This window comes from Phyllosticta citribraziliensis (genome assembly GCF_038025025.1).
Source record: "Phyllosticta citribraziliensis strain CPC 17464 chromosome Unknown J3D65scaffold_1, whole genome shotgun sequence".
Classification (NCBI taxonomy): domain Eukaryota; kingdom Fungi; phylum Ascomycota; class Dothideomycetes; order Botryosphaeriales; family Phyllostictaceae; genus Phyllosticta; species Phyllosticta citribraziliensis.
This window is the reverse complement of record NW_027117338.1, coordinates 3108579-3127527: the sequence shown is the minus strand read 5'-3', so window position 1 is coordinate 3127527 and position 18949 is coordinate 3108579. Positions and strand designations below refer to the sequence as shown.

Sequence of the window (18949 nt, the reverse complement as noted above, 5' to 3'; positions counted from 1 at the left end):
ATTGCCGTCGTCAGTCTGTCTGTCAGACAGAGAACGAACTGACTGCCCTGCCCTGCCCTGCCCTGCCCTGCCCTAACCTGCCCCGCTGACGGTTTGCTTGCCCTCTGACGCTGACGTCGCCATGTACCGGTGGTACGCCCCGAGACTTCTCGCGTTGCGCTTCGTTGCTGCTCCTATGACGCTCCCACTGCTGGCAGCGTGTTTGCGTTAGGTAGGGATATACGCAGCTACGCAGGAAGGAGAATGGCAAGGAGGACCGTTCCTTTGCTCGTTTGATTCATCGTCGTCGTGGACCCAGCGGCGCTTCTACCTTGTCTTGTTTGTCTGTCGTCAAGCAGGCAAGGCAGTAAGTAAGCAAGTCCATCAACCGCCGTCACGATGGGGTGGCGAAGGAAAATTAGACCTCTTGGCAACAGATATGCGTCTAGGGAGCGTTCTTTTGCTCGTGTGATTGCCCTTGAGTTGAGGAGCATTCGTTCGCTGCTGCGCTTGCGCTCAAGGAGCATTTATTTACTGCTATGGTTGCGCTTGGGAAGCGGTCATTTGGTGTCGTGGGTAGCCTGGGAGTCGAAAGAGATGAGACACCCACCTACTGTGCCGTCGCCTCTGCCGACGACGACGACGACGACAAACCACCACGTCCGTCCCGACATCTCAACATCTCCTGTCACAAGAGCCAGCCAGCCAGTGCACAATTAAACAGACAGGCAAGCAAGCCATCTCACCGCCTGCCTCTTCCACACACACATCCCCCTCCCACGCGTACTTCCTGCTCACACGTACTCAAAACAGCCTAGCGCGGCTCTGCCACGCTCACGGATGCCTGCATACTTTGCGCATACTTTCCATTTGCCGATCGAGCGTTCGGCGTATGCCAAATCGCATCATCGACATCGGGAGCATTCGCGATGTCGATGAGGATCGATGCGAATGCCGATGCCGATGATGGGTACGTGGGTAGGTTGATGGATGGGTAAATGGGTGGGGTGGGTGATCGACGCCCGATGAGATGAGATGTGAGACACGGGCATCTGGCACGCGTGCGTGGCATGCGTGGCATGCGTGGCGTGTCGTGGTGTTTGATCTGGGTACGTACCGGTAGGAACAGTCGCTGTTTTGTCTGCCCGTCTGTCTGCCCTGCCGTCTGTCGGTCTGGGGTTGGAGTTCTTGCATCCCTGGGATAGATTGCGGGTGCGGGTGCGGGTGCGGATGGTTCCGGCACGCGTACTTATACGATTACCTAGGTACGACGGCGGCGTCGGCGTCTGGTTACGTGTGTGTGGCATTGTAGTAGTGATGGTTGCTTGCTCTCTTGGTCGGGCACGCAAATCAAGAGCCAGAGAGGGAGCAACAACGGCGCCACCCTCGTCCTCCTCTCTAGCACCAGCAGCAGTGGAAAGAAAGCACCAGAAACATTTCCTGAGTAGCGGCGCCGGCGACGGCAGCAGCAGCAGTGTCGTTATTGCCCGCGCCGTCTGTGCTCGGTTCGATTCACTCCACCCCTCCACCGTTACAGCACGACTAGGTCGACGACGATAGAACGGCGTAGTAATAGGCAGAGGAGGTGGACAGACGGATTGCCCCATCCATCATCCATTATCATCCACCACAAGGGCATGGCAGCAGCAGCCGCGCGCCACAAACAACAGTGCGCTCGCTCGCTGATGCGCTGTCGTGGACAGACAGACGGCCGTAGAAGGGCCCAGAAGCTTTTCCTGCCGCATCGCGTCGTCCGCCGCTTTTTCTTCTCATCAGGCACCGCCGCGCCGGCGCGCGAGGAGCAGAGATGAGACGAAACGAGATGATGCGCCGGGTAGAGCCGAGCGGTGGCTGGCTGCGCTGCGCTGGGCTGGGCTGGATGCGCGAATTGATTTGTTGATGGATCGCGCCGGCGGCCGGCGTCTTGTTGCTCTGTCGCTTGGGCAAACGGCGAGCTGGCGAGCTAGCTAGCTGGCGAGCAATACCTGCTTGGCTTGTCGCGATCCGAAGCAGAGCAGAGCCCGACTGATTGTGCGGCGGTGCCCGTTGCGAGAGTGAGAGCAAAGACGTTGGTCGGTTCGAGACGATGGAAGGGGACTTACTGCCGTGGACCTAAGCGAGGAGGACAGGCAAGAACAGAAACACCCGACCCGACCACCCGAAGCGCTCCCGGGATCGGCCCGGCGCTTAACCGCCAATAGGACTGCACCTCCACACTTCCATTCCTCGGTCCTGTCGGTTCTATCCACGCGCGCGGCGGTGCAGTGGCAGCAGCGGTGGCTGTGCAGTACGTGCGTGCGTGCGGGGGTAACCCATTGCGGAACCCCCCTGGACGGACGGGCGTCGGAGAAAATACATGTTTCGTTTCAGACCTGCGGCTGCTGAATACATAGCATCGTAGGGAGGGATGGAGGGGTAAAGAGGGGATGCATGTCCCCTGGACGTCGTCACCGCAGTGCCAGCCAAGGTTGGCACTTACTTCGTTTCTGTGAGCTAGCTGTACCGACCCTCAATCCATCCATCCTTCCATCCTTCCATTCAAGCATGGCAGAAGAAGCGAGCGGGGAAGAAGGGCACTCCACGTCCTCACGCATCCCCATCCACCTGCCCTCGCCCTCGCCATTTTTTTGGCTTTAGTCTTTCGTCGTCGCTGCAGTCGCAAACGCAAATTGCGAAATGCGGAGGTGGAGGTGGAGCCAAAGCCAGAGCTGAGAGCTGGGAACGGCAGCGGGACGCATACATCCCTGTCCAGCTGAAGCAGACTTGCAGACTCGCAGACAGACGGTCGTCGACGCAGGCGCGAGGTCACGGAGTCGAGTCGGTCGAGTCGCGAAAGGTGAAAACTCACACGCAGACGCAGACAGAGGGCCACACCACTACGCCTCCATCTGCAGTCTGCACGAACGCGCGACCCCCTCCACACACAAAATCCCTCGTCGTCCTCTGTACCTACCCATTTTGAGGTGACGCGTCAGTCACTTGGTTTCGACGTGGAGTCTGGGAGACGCCGCTAAAGGCGCTTTCTCCACATCGTACTGCTAGCCGAGTGGATACCTACTTATGTAGAGAACCACGGGATGGGCGCGCATCCGAGGATCCGAAGACTCGCGGAAGAGATGATGGTGGTGGTGGATAGTTGGTGGATGGGATGGGATTGGATCGGAGCAGCAATGATGGTGTGTGTGTGCGGGATCTGCAATGTACATATAGCAAGGTGGTGGTGTATACACACCTCCTGTTCGCTCCCTACAGTGTCAATCGACAATCGACGTTCGTTGTATGCACGCGGCCCCCGCCCCATCACATCTGCCTGCCTGCCTATCCCCATCTCCCTTCCCCGTTTCTCTCTCTCCCTACATGTTCGTACATGATTCTGCCCATCCTTTCCCTCTTCTCCAGCAGCTGCTGTGGCGACACGACGACGACGACAACACGCGGCGCACCTGCCTGCCTGCCGTCAACGTGCCACAAACGCGTCCACGGCGGCGGCGGCGGCGGCGCGCACGACATGACCCTGTCCTCACTTCACCTCGCCAGCCAGCCAGCCAGCCAGCCAGCCAGCCAGCCAACGCGTCTCCCCTCCACACCATCCATACTCACACCTCAGCAGCAGCAGACAAACGGCGCGGAACGGGACGGGACGGGGCGGGGCGGGACGACGCACGTCGACGGTCAGGTCGTTGGCACAGAAACAGACACACACGCGCGCGAGCGTCTGTCTACATACATACGCGATCAACAGCATCGCAGCTTCGTAACATTAATGGCTGTATAGGTAGGTAGGTAGGTAGGTAGGTAGGTAGGTAGATTGATAGGTAGATGCTGTTGCCCGTGGGTAGGTAGGTAGGCAGGCAGGCGGTTCTGACTGACGTCAAGCGTACCTCCCTCAGCTGTACAGAGAGGTACATAGGTACATAGGTAGATGACGGCGTGGCTGCGCTGCGCTGGACTGACTGGTTTGGACGTGCGTGCGTGCTGGCCGGTACCGTACCTAGCTTGAGAAGAAGAGCTGCGCGAAGAAGCGAAGCGACGTGACACCGGCGGCCCTACAGAGATTGACATTGACATTCAATTGACACCCTGAGCGCTGCGGCTGGGGTACAGTACCTTAGGTACGCGAGGAAGGGTGCGAGGGCACACACAGTACATACCTACCTACGTCATGCGTCGACCGTCCCTCAACTCCCGTCGTCTAGGTCCTTCCTTAGCGACCTGGGAGCACGGGGAGCTGACCTGAGCTGAGCTGACCTGACCTGAGCCGTGGGCGCCAAGATGCCTAAGGTACATGTACGGTAGCTACTTCCTGACGATGACGACGACGACGACGACGACGACGACGATACTACGCAGCTACTGCTAGGCATGCATGGCGGAGAGAAGATGCGCGCGCGCGCGCGTGGGTGTGTATGTGTGTGTGCGATAAATGAACCAAAGACCCTGTCTGTCCGTCTACGTTTCGGTCCATCCGTTTGACAAGACAAGACAAGGTACATATGTAGGTATGTACCAGCTAGCGGGGTGACGTCGCCGCAACGTGCCTACTACGGTAGGGTACATAGGTACATAGGTGCGTAGCCTGCCAGTCCGCGGCCGGCCGGCCGCCTGACGAGCTAGGGACGGGAGGTACCAACCATAGGGAGCTGCATTGCGCCCAGCCACCGCACCTCAGACATCTGTTGACGGACAATCTACAAGGCAGGCAGGCAAGGGAATCAAACGCACGAGCATGTAGTAGGAGAAAATCGTCATGGTGCATGGAATGGCATGGCATGGCATGGCATGGGTATCAATTGCCCTTCCCTTTCCCTTTCCATTTCACTTTCTCTAAACAACTCGTCTCTCGCACCAGTCAAGAGACGACGAACAGCAGCAGCAGCAGCAGCAGTTGCGGTAGCTGAAACACGCGCACCGCCAGGATCAATCCGCCCGCCCATTCATCCATCGATCCCCTCCCGCGCATCCCCAGGCGCCCCAAGTCGATTCTCCGTCCGTCCATTCATCCCCGTCGTCTACGCCGGCAGCGCACCGCCCAAATATAGCGTGAAATGTGGCAAGGAAAGTCCTGGTAAAAAGGAAAAAAAGATCGAAGTTTCGCTGTCGCTGGCAAGGAGGTGAGGTAGGAGAGAGACAGACAGAAGAAAAACAGGAAAGGGAAGGGAGTATTGGCAGGTGTGTATGAAAAGATTGGTTGGTAGACTGGTAACGAGCCGCGTATCCCATTTCCGTGTGTAGGCGTAGAAGGAAGAAGAAAACACAGTGAATGAGATCAGTAGTTTACCCAAGAGCTACACACATGACGCCAAAGGGAGACTGAGGGAAAGAAGAGAGAGCAATAGAGCGCCTATGCAAGAAAGGGAAAGGAAAGGAAAGATGCCGGTGGGTGACGTGTGGAACAGCGAAAACAAAAGGAAAAGGGAAAGTAGTAGAGTCAAAATTCGATGCAGCATATCGCTCAAAGTTACTGTCAAAGGGGTATCTTTGCTTTTTGGAGTCCCCGGTAAAAATCCTCCCCCGCCTCGCCCGCCTTCTCGTGGGCATGTCGATTCTCTCAGTGGTCAAGCAGCAACAGCGGCAGCACGTTGTCAGTCGCTGTCGTTGTCTGGATTGGCGACGAATAGCCGCACGGCGCCGCTCATGGTCATGGTGCGGTCGTCGACGCTTCCTCGCCGCCTCAGGTCGTCCGAGAAGCCAGCCGCCTGCGGCTCGGCAAACTCGGAGCCGCTGCTGTCGCCAGAGCGGGCGTAGACCTGGTAGTCGCCGGGGAGAGCGGGCTCCTCTGCCACCGTCTCGGTCGGACTGCTCCCCTGAGCGCTCGGCGGTGTGCTGCTCGTGCTGATGCGCGCGACCGACGGCCCAATGTAAGACTGCACGCGACGTCCCGAGCCCAGCGAACTCCGCCCGCTGCCGCTGCGGAAGTGGTAATTGTTGTTGTTATTGTTGTTGTTGCTGTCGTTGTCGCTGTCGCCCTCGTCGACCTCGCTCGCGCTGAGGCGCATGGGGACGCCGCCGCTCGCCAGGCTGGTGGGGTTGTACAGAGAGGCCTTGGGGGCGCCGTGATGCCGTATTTTGGCGCGGACGCCCGAGGCGACGCCCGAGGACGAGGTCGAGGTGCGAGTGGGAGGCTGGTTGCCGCCGACGACCTCCATGGCCGCTCGCATCTTGGCGGCGCGCTGCTGGGCGATCAGGCGGGGATCCTCGTACTGTGCCCTGTCGCACCACACGGTAGCCTTTTGCCTGCGCATCAGGGCGACATAACTGGACGAGGTCTGGCTGCCGGTGGAGCGACCCGACGAGGAGCGGCGCAGATCGGAATTCCGCCTGGTGGCGCTGTTGCCGGTGCTGGTGTTTGTTGAGGAGGTCGAGGTGGTGGCATTGGAGAGGGTGCGGCGGGTGGTGGTGGTGGAGGCGGTGTTGTACTGGGGCATTTGGGGCTGGTATTGCGGCGATTGGTAGGCAAAAGGCTGCTGAGGAGAGGTGGCAGAAGCGGTGCGGGTGCGGTGGTGTGGTTGACGCGGGTCGTCGACGATTTGTGTCAAGGGCTGCAGGCCGGACTGGGGCAGAGGTTTCCGGTGCGGGAGGCGCCCGTACTGCGCGTACGAATCCACCATGGCGGACATGTTATGGCGTGTCGTGGCGGTATCACAGCAACCGGGTGGACCAAAAGGCAGGAGCGTCGAGGTGAGCGAGCGGAGGGTTTCGGGGAGATTTGGCGTGGCAGGGCGACGGGAGGCTGCGAGATTGGGATGGACGGAGGGACGCGGCGGGGCGTCGGCGGCAGGTTGAGCTCAGAGTTTGGTGTTGTGGTGGCAGCGGAGAGGAGGTGGTGATGCGGGTGAGGGCGGATGTAGGGAGAGGAGGACGAGGAGAAGGTTGTTGTGGGCTCTGGGTTGTATATATCAGGTAGGTAGGGATGGGCCGGGATGAGATGGGATGGGATGGATGGGCTAGTTGGTAGTCTTGTAGTGAAGTGGACCCGGCCTCAGATGGATACGGGCGGGCGGGCGGGCGACAAAGAGCGACGGGGAGCGCACTGAGGTGGACGGCAGCACAACAAAGAAGAACGAACGGGCGACGGGCCATGGGCCGGGGTGACCTCAGCTGAGACGACGCTGCCCGCGACGCTCGAATGACGAAACCAGCTCCAGCAGCCCGCCCCCTGCGGTCCCCCCTGCCACAACCTAAGTCAACTGCCGTGCCCGACGCTTGATTAGACTTTGACTTTTGCTGCATCGCCCTCCTCATTGGGACGTCTACTGTCCCTCTCCCTCCCGCGCCTATCGCTCACCCTCATGCTCATGCTCTGCTCTGCTCTCCCCACTCTCCGCAATCCAATCCAGTCCAATCCTGTCTGCTGCACGCGCTAACTTGGCTACATCCAGCGACCCAAGACCAAGACCCCGCCTGCCCTGCCGGACCCTGAACCGCATTACCCGCGAGTACGAGCAGCTCCGCCACACGACGAGACTGCTCTTGTGCTTCCTCGCTGGACCCTTCTTTGCTGTCTGCCCGTCTATTTCGGTCCCCGCCGCCCTGTCTGTACATGTAGCTAGCTGTCACGTTTCAACTCACTCTCTGCCTTCCCTCGACAATCGCATGTCGGCCCCTGATCTCCACCATCAGAGCAAGCAAAAAAGTTTCCCTCCCAAACGTCGCCTCCCCAAAGCGCACCCGACGCCCATTCCACGCCTACCTACTACCTTACCTCGCCTTACCGCATCTTGCCTCTCCGAACATGGGCCCGTCCGCCCCATTGCGCCTCCGCCAGGGCCAGGGCCAGGAACCGCCATCTCATTGCACAGCGTCATTCCAGAATAATCATCTTGTGCTCCCCTCCCGTGCGACACTCGCAATGTTCATTCAGCCCTCTGTCTAATCCCGACTCTGCGGCGCCTGGCGCAATCCGCGTCGTCCGCTGACCGCCTTCCTTCCTTCCATCTCTCCTCCCTCTCCCTCCCTCCCCCTGCCCGCCTACCCGTCGCGTCGCCGCTTGCGGCACAACCTCCCATCATGATCGACCCGACTGCTCGTGTTGCTCGCCAGAAACGCTGTATGAACCCGAGCCTGACTGCCTGCCTGCTCCCCCCGCCATCCCTACTCGCAGCAGCACACTCTCGATGCAATGTGCCACGGCGTTGCCGACCGAGGGTCTGCAACCGTCGCGTCGTCGCCCTTTTCGCAACCCATCAGGGAAACTTGGCAGGCACCGCGGTTGTCGCAGTGCAACCTCAACAACGCTGCCCGCCGCCGCTCTCTTTTTCTCTCTCTTGCGCGCGCCCGCCCGCCCGCGCCGAGGTACAGCGCACGCACGCCCCCTCCAGCAAACATCAACGCCTGTCGTTGAGACCATCGGAACCGACACTGGACGGCGCCGCCACTTTGAACGCTCTGCCCTGCCCTGCCCTGCCCTGCGTGGCTTGCTTGCCTGCGCTCCCTCCCTCTGCGTCGGGTTGAGCACGGCACGTGCGTAGGCGCTTGCGCGCACGCGCGTGCGGCTGGTTCCAAGGTAGGTAGGTCACTGATTACATAGTTTGCTGGGCCGGGCTGCACTGGGCTGAAAGGAAAGGAAGGATCACGACGGTGGTGATGATGATGATGATGATGATGGCGGTGGTGGTGGTGCTGCTGCGCGGGCCCGTTGTGGCATGTGGCACACCGGCACGCACCCACCCACGTTCCCAATGCTACGGTGTTGGGTCTGCGGGAACGCGGACTGACCGGCGATTGTGGTGCTAGGTACTGTAGTGCTGGTGTTCCCCCTCCCCCATGATATCATGTAAGCGGACAGGGAGCAGAAGAGCAGGGCAGACGTGTGCGACGCGCTCACCTCCTCCTCTCTTTCTTTTCTTCCTGCCTGTCTACTGTCTGTCGTCATTCACACCATGGCCACGTCGGTGAAGCAAGCAGCTATTTCCATTCATAATTCCAACTACCCTTACAGTACCATGTTGACCGGCTCTCCTCCATCCCTCCATCGTCACTCTCAACAAAGCAAGATATTGCCGTCGCACACACACCTACATACCTACCTAGGCGACCATGTCTGTCCCTCTATCACCAGGACCGGTCAACAACGTCGTCCGTCTGTTATCCCCGTCCAGCCTTCCGCCGTCTCACTTTTGCTCTTGCTTTTCCCTCAACGCCTCTCTCGCTTCATCTCCACCTCTTCTCTCACCCTCGCCCTCGCTCTCCATTCTCCTTTTTCCCGTCTCCGTCTGCATCGTCCTTATCTCCACCACCAAGTATTCTCCTCCAGCCCTAGCTACTCATGTACGCACCCGCAACGCAACAATCTTGCTTTTTTACTCTTCTCTGCCTGTCAACCCTGTCACTCAAGCCCTGTCAATCCAACTTTTCCTCTTTCCTTCCCTCTTCCATCCTGCCTTCTTTTGTTTGTTTGCGCAACAATGGCTTTACCTCATTACTCCTGTTCCTGTTCCTGTTCCCATCGCTACCTTGTCTCAACATGAAATCAAGGCCCCATCCGTCGCCGTCTGTCAAATCTCCTTCCCTGCTCCCGCAAACAGGTTTCTCTTCGACGCAGCCTGCCATTCTGCCATTCTGCCTCCACCGTCGCCGCCCCGGCGCGCGCCACCAACGCCGCATTCCCACCGTTCACCCTCTCATACTCCCTCTCCAGCCTCTTCTAGCCATCCAGCTGCTTCAAGTCCTCGTGCAGCGACGACGCTGAGGCGTGGAACACGTCTTGCAGCGCCGACAGGCGTTCTTCGGCTGTGGGCGCTTGTTGTGTTTGTTGATGATGCCGTGGCTCTGGATCTGGCTGTCGTTCTAGATCTGCTTCTGGCTCAGGCTGGTCAGGAATGAGTTCGGCGATTTCTCGAGTCTCTTCGACGCGTGCGTCTTCTAGGTCTTTGACGCGCGTTTTGAGGGACGTGTTTTCCTGAATGAGGTCACTGACGGCCTGTTCCAGCCGCTGCACGCGCGCTTCGGCGATACCATTGATTGCCTCCTGCAGCTGTTGAAGGCGAGTGTTGGAGGATTTGGCACCTGGCGACTTGGGTGGTGCTGTTGTCGTTGTCTGCGTCTCCTCTAGTAATACCACAGAAACGCTCTTGTGGCTGCTGACAGCAGCAGGTGATTTGGCCAGGGACATGTGAATCGTTTGCTTTTCCTTCGGCCTCTCTTGTTCGACTGGACTATCCCCTGGCTTTGTGGTCGCTTTGACGGACGCCTGCTGTACTTGCTCGACGTCCTCAAAATCTATCCCCAGTGCCTCTCTCGTGGGTGCCTTGTCTGCTTGCACACTGCTTCCGGGATTCACATCACTGGAGACAAGACGCTCTTCTGTGCCTTCGATTTGCCGCTGTCTTTTTGCCGGTCTTTCGCTTTCAGCAGGCTGAACGGTAGCAGCTGTGTTGCAGTCAGCACGTCGACCCAAAATCCAGTCCGAATGAGTGAGAGCATCACTGACCATGGCTCTCTAGGGGTCCAAGTCCTGCCGTAGTAATCTGCGCAGCGGTCGTCTTTTCCTGTCCATCACCACCTAGAACCGAACCAATCTCTTTCTGGGCCGCATTGATCATCCTCGGCTTGAGTCCGCTCTTCTCACCGTAGAACTCGAACTTCTCCAGGTAAGAAGTCCTTTCATCAGTCCCAGCCTCAACGCTAGCAGCAGTAGCAGTAGCAGCATCCTGGTCCGAGCCATCCTGCTGAGCCTTCTTCTCGGTTTCCCGCTCGCCCATCTTGCCGACAAACTTGACCAATTTTGAAAGGTCAACCCCCAGCTCTGTAAAGTACACGCTCAGACTGGTGCAATGCAGCAAGCAACCCATCGCTTCGCGAAGCCCATCCTCGGATTCAGCGCCGTGCGCATCAAGCATGCCACCACTGCCGCCGCCACCGCCATCAGGCACAATGATGGAAGGTGGTTTCGAGAGGCAGAAGTCTAGTCTGAGTCAATCAGATATTCGCGAGCAGCTTGACTGCATGAGGCGTTGCTGAACCTGTTCTTGAAGGCTGTCGCTCGCCTCTGTGTACTCTGGACAGCAGCAACGCTTCGACTTCGACTTGCCGAACTGGTCGCCGCCTAGTCCGTGGTAGCGGCTCAAGCGGACGTGGTCGATGTCTTGGTGAGTGAGGAAGACAAAGGCGTCCCACGTCTGCTCCTCAAATGCGGGTCCAAGTAGATACCCGGGGATGCGTACTTTGACGTGAGCTTCAAATGGACTATCGAGTGCAAAGCCCACGGAGATGTAGGCTTCTAGGTACTGGTGCAGCGGCAGGTTGCAGCTGTGGCTCGAGGGACTGGCACCGTCGTTGGTGTCTGAGATATGCCATCCAAACAGGTTGCATCTTTGATTGTCGATTCCATTCCACTTGGCTTTCGCGGTCGAGGAACCAGCACGTGTGGGCTCCCCAGTTGCCATGTGTTGATGTTTTGGGACTCCCCAAAGTCCTCTGCGAGCTGGGCCGTCAGTGGAGGGAGTCTCGGGAAGAGAGAAGCTGGCAAAGGAGAAAGCGTAGAGAACGAGAGAATGTCACGGTGGCTTGCCGCCTCTGGTACCGCACTGATCTAAACCCATTGTGATCGAATGACAAAATGCTTCAATTGTTTGGGCCGACTTACCTTGCTGAGGTACAAGATGGTTTTGTTCGTTTGGCAGCGGGGAAAGGATCTGGGATTTATTCCCACCAGGCTCTCCAGCTTTAGCTGTTTCCAGACAAAGTGAGTGAAGCCGACGAGTTGATCATACGAAGCGCTGCGGCTCCATCTGTTTGCTTCCATGTCATTCACAGGAATGAGCTCGGCTTAAAGTCTAGTGGGGAAGCGTGCAGAAATAGTCCATTGTGGCTACGAGAAACCAGAATGTCCTTCTTTCCCTCAAGCCCCTGAGAGCGGTTTACGTCGTGCAGTCCACAAAGCAACGTGGTCGAATCTTCTGCGAGCCCCTCCTGGGAGCCTGGAGGCTCTGCCGCGTTGCAAACTTCCGCTAGATTGGTCTGGAGCGCGGGGAGTTGCCATTTCGTTTGTATCTGGCATCGTGGGCGGCTAGGGACAAACTTCGACTGTCGTTCTGGAGTCTTCGGTACCGAACATCAGACTTAAGACGCCTGACTCGGTGTCTACGGTGAATGTGCTGTTGGACTTCTTGGTCTCGGGACTCTGTGGCGGATTTCCGCTTTGCTCCTTTTCACAACCACGACTGTCCTGGCCTCTGACATCTTTGGCCTCGTCCCCTTCGTTCTCTTCTTCAGTACCTGGATATCCCGGTTTGTCGACCCGCGTCCTGATTTCGTACTTCTTGCCTTTCGCGTGGTGGAATTTGTACCACTCATAGCCACGTTTCCTCGTCTTCACTGTCCAAAGGCGTTCAGCATCAAAGGGAGCTTGAAAACTAAGCGTTGCAAATTCCGATCTCCATTGCACTTTCAAAGACATCTCCCACAGCACCCGGAGCATTCGTACGTTGCTTCGTCGAAGAAATATTCTCACCGTGAGCGACTTGCTCAGCGAAAAGAGGTTTTCCAGCACCACACGATCATTTGGACCGCACGGGACAATTGAATCAGTATGGTGCAGAGCGATGGCCGGGGGTTGGTGTAATCGCAGGTCCATCTGAACGATGTCGCCCTCGTATTGCCGACCATCGAAATAAAAGGCCTCGTAGACAGGCTTCGGTATCTCAGCGAAGGTCCTGGGCCGAATTTTCACGGAATAGGTCGTCCCCGAAGCCGTGAAAGTCTCGCATATTCCCTCTTCTTGCATCATGCGATCTCCAGCATCGACAACATCGACCAAGGGCCCCCACTTCCTCGACTCGTACAGGTATAGGCTGATATCAAAGGTTTCGATGCAACGATCCCAAATATCCACGTCAACGGGGATATCCGAGCTCTTGTCAAAGGAATCATCTATAGAGACCGGTACTTTCAATCGAAGTAGGAACATCTGCTGGTGCCTTAACGGGAACTGATAGCACAGAAAGCGCATATCAAGAGGGCTTTCATGACCGAAGTAGGACCACGAAGAATTGGCAGCTCCCGCTTCCCGATACTGGATCACAACGGGCGGCCCTTCCTCACAAAGTTCAGACAGTACTTGCTTAGTCGCAGCACTGATCGTGGTTGACATGAGAAAAAAGATCTGTGGTTTTGACTGTTATTAAACTCATCGTTCGATGGGACGATGGGAAATCATACTTGCAGACCAGTGCAACAAGTGCCGCAACTCTCCGCCGTTGCCGTGAATTGCTCTGGTAATGAATACGTCGTTGAATGAATTAGAACCGAATGTCGAGGGAGCGTTGACGAGTTCCGAACATGCAAGAAGAGTTTCATAGGTACAGGAATGCAGTTGACAACCGAAAGTGACTGATGAGTGGAGGTTGGATCCACGACGAAATTCCGTGGAAAGAATGATGGAGCGGACCATCATCCAAAACAGCAGGAAGATAGCACTGAGCGTGGTCAGGAGGAGCCCAAGGGCTTCAGGCACACCGCGCACCACGAACCTGTTTCCCCTTTCGGCTCAACGTCGCCTTTCAAGGCTCATGCGCTCTTGACGATGCGCCTTTATCGACGCGTGAACTCTCACTCGGAGATCCAGACAGTGCGTTGGTCCTTTAAGAGCTCATCATTTCGACCATCGGCTCCTTTGCCCTCCAAATTCAGCTGGCTTCCGATCCTGGTCCTTTGATCCAAGCACTTTTCGCGAATGACTACACTTTCTTGGCAGGCTGTTATTTTTACTGTGTCTGGCCGTCTTATTTTCAGGTGCAGTGGAGTCCTGTCTCGTATCGCAAAGATGGAATTAAACGCGAGATCGATCCGCAAAGTCTTTGGTGCGCTGCTGACATTGGGGGGGTGAAGGGGAGATAAGGAGCACTCATCTGTCCAGTGTCGCTCTCGAACTTCGTGATCCTCGACTGGCAGCGCAAATCCCAGGACTGGCTTAGAATGGCCACTCCGCCCTCAGAATCCCCTCTAAGATCGCTGTACGATGAAATTTCCTGCTGCAAGGCTGACTCTCCTGTCGTCGTCTCATGGAAAGCATCGAAGCATTCGCCACCTACATTCATTGGGCACCGGTTGCCGACACCACTTACCAAAGCCAATATCAAATCCACACTTTCGATGTCGAACGTTTCATCCTTTCAGTCCCGTAATTTTCACGTCAAACTGCGAATTCCTTTGCATCTCGAAGGCTGGGGCGGCATTAAAGTGGACGTCGATCTTGACATTGGTGGAGAATGCCTGCGCGGAGTGGAAACAACCTTGTACACAAACATGGATCCCGCAGATGACGATTCCGGGCCTGGTTGTCGAGAATGCGGCTGCAAATGCAGATACAAAGGACCTGCCGAGGGAAGGGACAATGTCAAAATACGTCGACGAAGCGAGCTTCCAAGCCAGGTGTGCCGTGCCTTTACCTATGCCGATAAACTGGCAGATGATGTCGTCGAAGTCGAGCTCTCCCTCACCCTCAAAGAGTCACCTCGTCCAAAAATCATTGGCCCGAATCGCGACATCCCCGTACCGTCGACCGTCGCTTCGTCGTGCCTCTTACGGTATATGGAGGATCTGGCCAAGGCCACCGAAATCACGGTGTTTTTGGAGAAGGAATCTGTTCCTTCAGTGGTTCCATTGAGTAGACTGAGCGATTCTCTCGTATTCGAAAGCTTTTTCGACACGGACAATTGGGCGAACATTGCTGGGGCAGTGACATGATGGGACACATCATTGTAAGGAGATGGGGTGACGAGGAAACGCCAACTGCTGATGTCCGAGCGCACCGCACTACTCTGGTGGAATCGTGGAAAAGAAAGAGTCCCAGGCTGGCAGGACGGCCTTCAGAAGAGGGCTCAGGTTCAGAAACTGCATCCGAGGTTTACGAAAGTATGAACCTCTCCCGCTTCGCTGTGCCTCTTTTCGTTGTTTGGATTTCAAGCTGATCAAACCAAAACCCAATCTATGAAGTTCTTGGAATCGGTGCTATGATTCCAGAGCCTCCCAGAAAGCAAAGAAGGCTGGTTGAGAGTCATCGGTTTTCAATCCTTATAATGCAGCCTCGGGCGGCGGAAGAGGGTGTTCCGGACAGGTGGTAGAAGGGGGGAGAATGCGTCTATCGCTATGGTATATGAACAGCGGCATTCTCCTTTTTGTCCTTCTTGGGAGGCACCGTTTGGAGTTGTGGCCTAGGTGATGGGTTTTCGCCTGAGCCAGGTCTAATTGGAGCCAGGCATTATCCGAGGCGAAGAGGGTCAACAATCCTTCTTTGATCCAAGCTCTTTTGGTGGTTTGCCATTGCCTGTGAAATTGTTAACCTTCCAGAGGTCGTTCTCGTCCTATTGCTGAGATGTCGTAAGATGTCAACTTTGTCCGTCTTGTGTCAGTATCGAATCATGCTGAATTGTGCAATCCGTAGCAATTTGAAGATCTCCATCGGTAGAAAATGCGAGGGTCGATCGTCAAAGGGGTCATGTCGAAAGAGCTGATGAAAGTTGATGGTCTGGCGGAGCGTCGCGTGAGGTCGTCGTCCAGCACCGCCACGAAGCGGCGGTGACTCAACTGTGGCGCGCTGTTTGACTCAATGGCGGGCAAAATCCGCCCCGCCATCAGTCCTCCGTCACACGCACAACCTCATCGAACATCACCACTTGCAAAATGGAGGCCCAGATCAAAGAGTGGCAGGATCGCGCCGCAAAGCTCACCCCTCTCAACCTCAAAGCCATTGAGGCCCCGCTCGCCGAGCTCGATGCTCACCTTACCCTCCGCTCCCACATTGTTGGCTATGGCCTGACCGACGCCGACGTTACCGTTTGGAAGACGCTGAGGGACAACCGTGTCGCTCATGCCTACATCAAGCAGAACCTCATGGTCAACTTGACCCGCTGGTTCAAGTACATTGAGGAGGCATACCCAGAGCAATCGGCGCTGGCTCACAGGCCTGCCAAGAAGGCCGCTGCCGCCGAGGAGAAGAAGGGCGACGAGGGCAACTACGACATTGGTCTTCAGGATGTGGAGAATGGTGTCGTTACGAGATTTCCTCCTGAGCCTTCGTACGTTGTTCCTGCGGCATTCCTCAGTCCACGCTAATAAGAGTTCCCAGAGGATACCTCCACATTGGTCACGCAAAGGCCGCACTGCTGAACGATTACTTTGCGCACAAGAAGTACCAAGGAACCCTCATCCTTCGTTTCGACGACACCAACCCGTCAAAGGAGAAGCAGGAATTCCAAGACTCCATCATCGAGGACTTGGCACTCATGGGCATCAAGCCTGACAAGACCACCCACACCAGCGACTATTTCCAGGAGCTTTACGAATACTGCATCCAGTTGATAAAGGAGGGCAATGCGTATGCGGACGACACCGAGCAGGAGCAGATGCGTAAGGAGCGCATGGATGGAATCGCCAGCAAGAGAAGGGATGCGTCTGTGGAGGAGAACCTGGCGCACTTCGAGGAGATGAAGAAAGCCACTGAGGAGGGTACCAGATGGTGTATTCGCGCGAAGCTTTCCGTGGACGACCCCAACAAGGCTCTGCGTGACCCTGTTGTCTACCGCTGCAACCCCCAGGAGCACCACCGCACTGGCGCTACCTGGAAGATCTATCCTACCTACGACTTTTGCTGTCCCATTGTGGATTCTCTCGAGGGTGTTACGCACGCTCTGCGTACCACTGAATACAAGGACCGCGACGCTCAGTACCAGTGGTTCATCAAGGCTCTCAAGCTGCGCGGTGTCCACAATTGGGACTTTGCGCGCATGAACTTTATCCGGACTTTGTTGTCCAAGCGCAAGCTGACCAAGCTCGTCGATGCTGGTCTCGTTTGGGGCTGGGACGACCCGCGCATGCCCACCGTCCGTGGTATCCGCAGGCGCGGTATGACCATTCCCGCCTTGCAGGAGTTTATCCTCAAGCAGGGTCCCAGCAAGAACATTGTCAACCTCGACTGGACGACGTTCTGGGCTACCAACAAGAAGTATATTGATCCCATTGCCGGTCGTTACACTGCTGTCGAGTCTACCGACAAGGTGCCGGTCAAGATCATCGGATTTGCTCATCCAGGTCCCTACACTGAAGAGGTGAGTTTATGATTCGGGTATGATTCGGGCCTAATGAGCATTGCTGACTCTGGCAGAAACCTTTGCATGCCAAGAATGCGGATGTCGGCATGAAGAAGGTCACATTCAGCTCCGAAGTCCTCCTCGATCAGGAGGACGCGCAGTCCTTTGTCCAGGATGAGGAGATTACCCTCATGAACTGGGGCAACGCCATCGTTCGCAAGATTTCACACTCGATCAACCCCGTCAACCTGCTCAAGTCTGGCAAGACTCCCATCACCGGCCTCGAGCTGGAGCTGCACCTCCAGGGAGATGTCAAGAAGACGGCAAAGAAGGTGACCTGGCTCAGTACGGCGCAGGACCTCGTTCCCGTTGAGCTGGTTGATTTCGACTTTCTCATTACCAAGGACAAGCTGGGTGAAGAGGACAAGTTTGAGGACTTCATCACGCCCAAGACGGAATTCAGAACTGAAGCCGTCGCGGATCAAAATGTGGCGAAACTCAAGGTCGACGACATTATTCAATTTGATCGCAAGGGTTTCTTCAGAGTGGATAGGGCATTCCAACACGGCAAACCTGCTGTGCTGTTCCAGATCCCCACTGGAAAGAGCAAATAAGCTTTAAACGGCGGAAATAAGAGGTCCGACTAGACGGGCGGGAAGGAAAGATATAGGAGCAAGCAATGAAATAAGAATCCCGACAAAACGACTAACGCCATGTGGAATGAGTTGCTATCCAATCACTACCTACCACTACATTCGCGCTCTCAGTATAGCAAATGACGAATTGCTAAACGTCAAACGTGTGCTTTGAGCTCTTACTGTCTTCGAGGAAAGAGACAGCGAGTCCTTGGTGCGTAACAGAGTCTACCATGCTGCAGATGAATCAGAGACTCAGTTTTAGTGGAGATCACTTGACTTGAAGGCCTGCCTGACCCAAACACCGGTCATCAATCCTTGGTCCATTGATCTTCGTTGCTTCGTATAGCAGCACAGCGAGGTCGGTGCGAAGATCTTCGGTCTTAAGTTTTCGGCCTCGAACAGCTCGGTCGAGATCCCTTGGCGCTCCTACAACGGCTGCAGAAACCAACCGACTTCTCCACCGGAGGGTTTTGAATTTCTGCAGCACCTGCTTGCAGTACCAAGGCTTGATGCGGCACAAGCCGCGCCGCCATGGATATTTTCGTACGGCAGATCGACGGCACATCTTGACCATATGCTTCCCAAGTCAAGCTGCGCTTGGCGCCACGTCTACCACGCTCCTTTCAGATTGACATGTGCTGGTAAAAGACGGCGACAGCATGGATCCATCGTGGAAGCTACCCAGTCGGAATCTACGGCTAGCTACCCGCACTTGCAGATCAAGACACGCGGGGAAAAGCCTTCTTGACAGGTCCAATCAACACCCGCATGCCAAATCCTTGTCCGACGCTGGTTGCAAGGTCTAACGTCGCTTGTGGGGATGACGCGATGGAGATACATTGGCACTGTGTTCATGACTGAGCAGACTGTGAACGCGATCTACCAAGATCCTAGCACCAGACACTGGCCGTTGACGATCAACTTTTGAGACGAAATCCTAGTGCTGACCCTATCCTCGAATAGGAAATGCGAGGCGAATCTAATCAGATCAGTCTACAACGATGGAATCGAACAGTGGGTGTTACAGATCCCGGACTGCGGACTGTCAAAACCACAGACGATCGAAGAAAGACACGGGGTAGTTGCGTGGCTGCATTCCTGGCCGCCAAGGTCCCCGAGGTCCCCGGGAAGCGGTCTCCGGGAAACGGAAAGGTGTTGCGAAGAATGAGCTGACTGCACAGCGACTCAGGAACCGCGCCGTTACATCGGGACGAGAGTTTTGGCGTTGCTACAGGGGATTGTAGAGTCGAAATAGCCTCGTCGCGTGTCGAGCCATTCACAGGGGGGCGACAGACCAATAGAGAC

General features: G+C 56.3%; 5 protein-coding genes across 5 annotated transcripts; 2 read left to right on the top strand and 3 right to left on the bottom strand.

Annotated features, from left to right (window-relative positions):
* Window positions 1–503: 503 nt before the first annotated feature.
* Window positions 504–2051, bottom strand: J3D65DRAFT_611694 (uncharacterized protein). Its single transcript, XM_066798939.1, has one exon. It carries the CDS (start codon window positions 1584–1586, stop codon window positions 885–887), a length of 702 nt encoding a protein of 233 aa, XP_066660309.1. The 5' UTR covers window positions 1587–2051; the 3' UTR covers window positions 504–884.
* Window positions 2052–5327: 3276 nt separating this feature from the next.
* Window positions 5328–6747, bottom strand: J3D65DRAFT_48084 (uncharacterized protein). Its single transcript, XM_066796582.1, has one exon. It carries the CDS (start codon window positions 6594–6596, stop codon window positions 5562–5564), a length of 1035 nt encoding a protein of 344 aa, XP_066660308.1. The 5' UTR covers window positions 6597–6747; the 3' UTR covers window positions 5328–5561.
* A 2235-nt stretch (window positions 6748–8982) lies between these two features.
* J3D65DRAFT_611685 (uncharacterized protein) lies at window positions 8983–9997 on the top strand. The gene has a single exon (XM_066798938.1). It carries the CDS (start codon window positions 9016–9018, stop codon window positions 9799–9801), a length of 786 nt encoding a protein of 261 aa, XP_066660307.1. The 5' UTR covers window positions 8983–9015; the 3' UTR covers window positions 9802–9997.
* Window positions 9998–11601: 1604 nt separating this feature from the next.
* Window positions 11602–13122, bottom strand: J3D65DRAFT_611682 (uncharacterized protein). The gene has a single exon (XM_066798937.1). The coding sequence runs from the start codon at window positions 13067–13069 to the stop codon at window positions 11987–11989; it is 1083 nt and encodes a 360-aa protein (XP_066660306.1). The 5' UTR covers window positions 13070–13122; the 3' UTR covers window positions 11602–11986.
* A 2478-nt stretch (window positions 13123–15600) lies between these two features.
* J3D65DRAFT_599655 (glutamyl-tRNA synthetase) lies at window positions 15601–17620 on the top strand (the record flags this gene model as incomplete). Its single annotated transcript, XM_066797914.1, has 3 exons — window positions 15601–15995; window positions 16046–17024; window positions 17081–17620. 3 exons carry the CDS (start codon window positions 15601–15603, stop codon window positions 17618–17620), a joined length of 1914 nt encoding a protein of 637 aa, XP_066660305.1.
* Window positions 17621–18949: the final 1329 nt, after the last annotated feature.

Bases quoted from the DNA above. Each gene is read 5' to 3' on its own strand.
- J3D65DRAFT_611694 (XM_066798939.1), bottom strand. From the start codon at position 1,586: ATGGGGCAATCCGTCTGTCCACCTCCTCTGCCTATTACTACGCCGTTC.
- J3D65DRAFT_48084 (XM_066796582.1), bottom strand. From the start codon at position 6,596: ATGTCCGCCATGGTGGATTCGTACGCGCAGTACGGGCGCCTCCCGCAC.
- J3D65DRAFT_611685 (XM_066798938.1), top strand. From the start codon at position 9,016: ATGTCTGTCCCTCTATCACCAGGACCGGTCAACAACGTCGTCCGTCTG.
- J3D65DRAFT_611682 (XM_066798937.1), bottom strand. From the start codon at position 13,069: ATGTCAACCACGATCAGTGCTGCGACTAAGCAAGTACTGTCTGAACTT.